Here is a 7,325-nt window from a genome sequence, read left to right as displayed (position 1 = left end):
TTGCATAATGACATACAATATTTAGTTTCTTTATATATATATATATATATATATATTTGCATAGAGTCTATTGCAAAAGTTGCAATTAGTTGATAATTTGTTGCGAAAGAATAAAAGTAATATATGCAATTTTATATAATTATTTAGCTATTTTACATACATACACATAGACAGACACATATATATATATATATATATATATATATATATATATATATATTCTTTCGCAACAAACTAATTTCCAACTAATTGCAACATTTACAATAGATTATCTACTGCAAATAATGCGTTTTTTATGTTAGTGCAATTAAAGTTTAAAGGAGCATGATATCATATTGTGAGTTTTAAAAATAATTGCAAATTCTTATAAAGAATTTACATAGAAAGATATTTTTTATTAAAAAATGTTTAATTCAAAATAATATAAAAAGCATATAAGAATTGATCAATATAGTTATTATATAATTTAACATATAAAATGAAAAAGAATTATGATACACACACACACACACACACACACACCACACACACACACACACACACACACACGTATATGCATATAATAATAATGCTTAATGACAATTATTATCAGCATCATTATCATAATAACCATAATGGCACCTGAAATTATCAAACATGACTAACATATAATAGAACCAATACTTATTGTATGATAAAATGATAGTTGAAATGCTATAGTTAAAAATAACAAGTTATAAACTTATATTAAATGCGATGTTAAACTATAAATAATACATAAATGATACAACTATAAATAAAACTATAAATAATACATAAATGAGTAAAATATAAATAATATTATATGTAAGTGCTGAATATCTAAATTTAAACAAAATTTGTATAAATTAAAACTATAATATAAATATAAAAAAACATAATCGAAACACAACTTCAACATTTATCACATCGTTTTTAATTATTATTTAACTTACGAAAAATTTAAGAGCAAAATTTGCATGAAATATGCATTATTGTAATCACTTTATAATATAAGTCTAAAATTTTAACATTTAACTTTTATGTACACTTATAATATATACTTATATGTTTATCAATTAACTTTTATATACTTATATATTTATATGTTTATTAAACATTAAATTAAAGATTGATCAATATCTCAATGTAGAAATATAATAAATAGAATATACTATATATTATCAGATACAAAGATTCATATTGCAAAAAAATAATTTTTGGTATAGGCAAAACTCTTTTAATCACTGAGTTTCGAATAGTTAATTGTAAATCAAGTGCAATTATAGATCAATTGTCAAAAACAGCATTACATCGAAATAGTTACATAAAATAAATTTGAATTAAACGCTGCATATTTCAAACGAGGTAATATTTTATGAACAATACAAAATAATAAGACATATTAAAAATCAAATGACAATTAGAATACACACCTTTGAAGAAAGCTTTGGCAGATTTTTTCCACATTGTAACTTCAATCTATACATATTTGATGATATTTAGGAAAGTAATACTTGTACGTATAACTAATATTCGTGTTAACAACTTTTCACGTTGGTAACCTATTGTGTTTTAAACTCATCTGTAGACCAAGAACCCCTAATGGGTTCGACTTAGAATACAGGATTGTAGTGGACATGAAAAGCGCCCTGTGAAGAATCTTCAAATACATCAGAATATATATCAAGTATAAAAAAAGATACATAATGAAGATCATTTAATAAAAATGTTCTTGTCTTTTTTTCTCATATATTAGTATTGAAAATATATACAAGTTTAGAATTCTCTTATAGCTGTCAATATTATAAATAATTCTCTTGATATTTTAATTTTAGATAGATAATATTATCACTGAAATCATATACGAGAGAATATTATACGCAAATCGAAAACATCTTTGAATTATAATAAATATCGAGCATGTGTTATTGTCTATTTAAAAAAATTATATTTTACAACAATATTTTATATCATATTTATTAAATAATATTACGTTAGTATAAATTTAAACGTATTAGGATATATTAAGAAATATATTAGATATAATAGTGCCGAAAAATATTTGTGACATGTACAAATTATCATCTTCAGTAAATATCAATCGTATGTATACAGCCATGGCGAATAATTATATTCCCGGTAGTATGGATGTATGGCTTCTCTTATTTAAATGTGGATTACTTGACTTCACTACTGATCACTACTGATGTCTTAACACCACGAACCGAATCATGAATTCATCTTTTATCTTAACATTAGAAATTTACTGTCCAATCTCTCTCCTAATCAGATCATTTAGCTACTACATTTCGCATAATTGAGCCGGACGAATTGATTTCCGTGTCCGGAATTCATTATTTCTTCTTCTCGTTCTTGTCAAAAAAATAAAATATAAGCAGAAGTTCATCGCATTTATGTAAAAAGAATTATCTTTATTTGAAAACAAAGCTTAATAAATTGTATATATCTTTTATTTAAAAATTACAAATATAATATCGAATATAATATCGATTTATAGTGTTAAAAAAACATATAGCATCAAAAATAGGATTAGAAAATAATCATCAAACATTTTATCAATTAATCATCAAACATGGTTTTTGAAAATATTTGTATATGTACTTATCTTAAATTAAGATAAAATAAAACTAAAATTTCAAGATATTATATTTTAAAATGTTTATAAAGAGAGAGAAGATTGCTAAAAAGTTTTATCTAAATATTTAATTTTTTCTATCTTTTAAAATACATAATAAATATCTTATTCATCTATATTACCAAACTTTTAATCATAAAAAAAGTGATTTTATAATTGTGTGTGATTCATTATTTTCAACAACATTAATCTTCATATAATTCTTTAATTTATTCCTTCTTTTTCCTTTAAACAAAAAAGATATAATAAATGATGACATTAGATAATAAATAGCAACTTACATTGTTATATGATATAAAATAATGCATTTATAGTAAATATTTTTTAAAATATATCCTAAGAAAATACTCGAAGATTTTTTCAATGCCATCTAGAAAATTCTAAAGTAATATCATTAAACATATTCGTAGGTCTACAAAATATTTATTATCAGTCACTATGTAAGAATATTTAGGAGTTATTAGCAGACAGTATATAAAATATACAATCTTCTTCTCAAACAAAGTTTAATTATCATACTATGTCAATGAAGATATGATATATATCATCCGATGATATTACTATCGATAAACTATCAACAAGTTTTTAACCACCAATTTATGAGCAGAAGCTTATATAGAGATTTTACAGAAAATGTTCCAACAATTAATTGAACTTATTCTTTAATTATCAAAAATATAAATTATTACACCCTTGCGCGAAGCGCGGGCCGAAAAGCTAGTATTTAACATAATCCAATAATTATATATATTAAACTATATTATAGACATTACTTATGCACTGTATCATACTTACCTTTACAAAATTTGACAATCACGATCAAACAATAAATAGAAAATAAAAAACAAATGTAGAACAATGATTCAGAATATGTTTCATAGAAATTTAAGATGTATAAATTCCAAAATATAATTAGAACAGAATTTTTAAGAAACTGTTTCTTTCTACTAAAATTTTAAAGAGCTAATGAAATTAAAACAGAATTTTGGAGAAACTAGGTCTTTCTAAAATCTTAAAGAGCTAATAAATGAATAAGTATGACTGAATATTCTTTAAACCTAATAGGAGAGCAGATAATATATGCATAAATGTATGCGTTGGTAAACACTTGAAATATCATGCAAGCTTCAAACTCATATGCAGTATGGTACAGCTTAAGTCATAAATACAAGATGTGTACATGAAGGGAGAATAGGGAAAAAATGCTAGGAAGGCTACTTTTATACATATTTGCATAAGTGGCTGCGTCTGAAATTTAAAATGACAAGGGAAGAAGTACTTTTCAAACATGTCACCTTATCTTGAATAAAGTCATAGTTAAGATAGTAAAAATGCTTTACAAAATGTATTAAATATCAATCAAAATAAATAGAGGAAAACAGGCAAAAAAACCACAGCGCTAGGTTAATGATAGCTACAATTAAAAGAAAATTTTAATATATAATAAGTCAACACATGTTCATATAAAAATAATCAGTTGACGCTTAATTAAAACGACAGACGTACGTTTCGATCCCGTTCGGATCATTATCAATGTCTAACAGAAAAAATTTGAAATTAACGGAAAATTATAAAAACAAAACATAACTAGCTGTTTCCTTCTGGGTCTTGCTTATTCTGATTGACAGGTACTCTCATTTAATTTATTGTGTCTTTTGTATTCAGTGATAACTCTTATTCAATTCATTATGTCTTTTTGAATCATTGATTTTTTCATTGTGAATTTTTGCATGTGTTTCGGTGAGGTGTATTGCTCCGTTATGATTTCGTTTACAGATCTTCATTGAGTCTGTTTGGAAGTATCTTTACCAACTTTTCTTTCTTCCTATTATTAAAATCTGAATTTTCTTGGATTGAAGCATCTTTAAGAAGACACATTTTCATTCTTGCTTAACAGATTATGTTTTCGACTGCTTTTTTACCAGTCCTGGAAGGCTGGCAGGTGAGCACATATGGCCGTTTCGCATGTGGAAATTTCCGTTTTAATATTTTCTCTCTTTATAATTATGCGTGCGCCTTTTATTATATCCGATTTATCTTATATTGTTCTTGTATTTATTCTGTTTGCGTCCGAGAGATCTCTGTTTATATCGACTTTATTGCGACTTTGATTTATGTTTTGTTTTTATAATTTTCCGTTAATTTCAAATTTTTCTGTCTTTGTAAATTTCTTAAATTAAAATAAAAATATATATTGTGAATTACACATGTTTATTAATAAATTTATAAAATTTGTGTTGCCATTGTAGCAAGTTATAGCATGTACTGTTTTTTATTTATTTATAACAGGGTAACACTGGATGATTTTTGATTCTCATATCATCCTTTGTACATTACCATGGTTTTTATTCATTATTTTCTTTAATTCCTTGCAAATCTCTAATGACAATAAGGATTAACTTAATGTGAGCATTGGTTCTTGCAATCACTTTCCGCAAATGAGCAATCTGTTTCTCCAGCAGCTTAATCCGTACATTTATAACTATTAAAGCTTCAGCCAAATCAAATTCAACATAATGCCCTAAACCAACATCTAATAAAATCTTTGAAGCATCTGGAATGTGTGCTTGAATAAAAAAATTATTTCCTATATCGACTTTGGTCTTGAAACCTGTTTTTTCGACATTTGTATTTTGAAATGTAGTTATCACTGATTTCAGTTGTAGAAATTCAGCTACATCAGCATTCTTAACATCGAGTTTTTCAGCTAATTTTGCAAGATCAGCTTTTAATACATCATTTACAAATGTCTCAAATTGTAAAATCTTCTGTTGAGTTTGCAGATCCATTAGGCTTTCGTTCTACAAAATAAAAAATGAGATATCAATAAAATAATATTATTCGATATAAAATATTGTATAATCAGAAATCGACATATCAGAAGTCTAATTTTCAGGTTATATCACACATTATAGTATTACATGTGTTTATAAATATTTACATTTTATCTCGTATATTAATACGATAGTGTCACTCACATTATCAGACTTGAAATAAAGCGTGTCAAAGCTAAAGAAACTATATTACAAAATCTTTTTGAGAAATATAACTGCATTTTTACGCTACATCCTTTACGTGTATAACCACAGAAAAGATTAACAATGCGAGATGTCATGGCTCATGGCTCGCTTTTAGGTAATTCCTGGAAACGATACTCCCTCTGTGGACATGAACTACAAAACAAATGTCCACGAATGTTCTCAGAGGATAACATATATGTTCCTCTGATAATATAAATAATATAAATAAAAATATAAACAATTTAATTAATAATAATTTATTATATAAAAATATTAATAATAAATATGTTCTCTCTTTTCACGCTATTATTTATATTATATATTTATATTATATACTTATATTATATATTTATTTATTTGTCTTCCTTTTCTTCTTCTCAACATTTATTTATTTATTTATTTGTTTATTTAGTTCGCTCTAAGTCTTTTAAAATGCAAAACTAAATATTATAAAATTTGAAAAAGCGCGGTAAAACAATCGAATAAATTCGAAAAAGCGCGGTAAAACAATCGAATAAATTCATATTCAATAAATTAATCAATAAATTCGGTGCTACTGGCATTTCGTGCACATAATACAGAACAAAACCAGAAATTGTACACATATATTACTCTCTGAGAACATTCATGGACATTGGCTTTGTAGTTTATGTCCACGTTTTCAATGTCCATAGAGGAAGTATCGCTTTCAGGGATCACCTAAAAGCAGACCATGACATCTCTCAGTCTTCTCTCAGGTATAACATTGTGCGACATCTTGGCCTGGCAAAACTAGCAGCAAGTTCCTTAAGAATAAAGCAACAGCTGTTAAGAAAGGTATCTCTTTAATGTATACCAGATGACTCTTGTCGAATTTATTGTAATGTCTAGTAAAACATTTACAACAAATAAATTAATAGAATAAAAATGTAATGTTTATAAATACATCAATTTTACATGGATCAAAAATTTATATTTATATTTATATCAAATATAAATATATACATACAATACATTTGGCATAATGGCATGGAAGAATTTTTTAACGTAGCAAAATCTGTTCATACGAGGAATTAAAAGATTATCTTCATATCTATTGAATATACATAAATTTTTTTCAATTATAATCAACAGATTTTAGAAAAATGATTAAAACATTAATTACACTTGGAGATATGTGTTTATGTGCACGCGTAAATATACATCTTATATAATCAATATCTCATTTGACATATTATTATTCTTGTAAATAAAAAAACATATTCTTGCTTAATTATCTGATAAAAAAACTAACAATCTGCAACGTCTTGTAAGAACGAGACAATGAATAGCAAGATTATTTGACGTCTATTTTATTGGAGATCACATATTTCAATTCTTTTTCCATAATTTTGATATATGATATAACATAATTAATATAATATATAATACATTGTCTTTTATAATTTTATAATCTCTGCTGATATTATACAATGCATAATATCGTACAGCATCTAAGTTAAAAGATATAAAAAATATAAAATTAAAGGTAATTTTATTTTTAATAATTTATTTCCATTATCTTATATTTCTTTAATACTGTCATATTATATTCTATAAAGACTAAAGATATTATATGACTAAAGAGACACAAGTGAATGTCGCTCCACGTTTTTATTATGTTATTAAAC

At 25.0% G+C, this 7,325-nt stretch overlaps 1 protein-coding gene across 2 annotated transcripts; it reads right to left on the bottom strand.

The window, feature by feature from the left end:
* Positions 1 to 4,848: 4,848 nt before the first annotated feature.
* On the bottom strand, positions 4,849 to 5,777 carry LOC105252030 (protein UXT homolog). Of its 2 annotated transcripts, none has more exons than XM_011259199.3 (2): positions 5,598 to 5,760; positions 4,849 to 5,457 (listed from the first exon to the last, which is right to left on the bottom strand). In XM_011259199.3, exon 2 carries the CDS (start codon positions 5,443 to 5,445, stop codon positions 5,002 to 5,004), a length of 444 nt encoding a protein of 147 aa, XP_011257501.1. In that variant the 5' UTR covers positions 5,446 to 5,457; positions 5,598 to 5,760; the 3' UTR covers positions 4,849 to 5,001. The 2 variants fall into 2 exon arrangements, with proteins under 2 accessions (XP_011257501.1, XP_011257500.1); XM_011259198.3 differs by having other exon boundaries at positions 4,850 to 5,457; positions 5,635 to 5,777.
* Positions 5,778 to 7,325: the final 1,548 nt, after the last annotated feature.

Source organism: Camponotus floridanus, unplaced genomic scaffold, assembly GCF_003227725.1.
Source record: "Camponotus floridanus strain SB8 unplaced genomic scaffold, Cflo_v7.5 scaffold6, whole genome shotgun sequence".
Classification (NCBI taxonomy): domain Eukaryota; kingdom Metazoa; phylum Arthropoda; class Insecta; order Hymenoptera; family Formicidae; genus Camponotus; species Camponotus floridanus.
This window is presented reverse-complemented; position numbering and strand designations above follow the sequence as displayed.

What these genes read in the sequence shown, in the direction of transcription:
- LOC105252030 (XM_011259198.3), bottom strand. Translation starts at nt 5,445, where the DNA reads ATGGATCTGCAAACTCAACAGAAGATTTTACAATTTGAGACATTTGTA.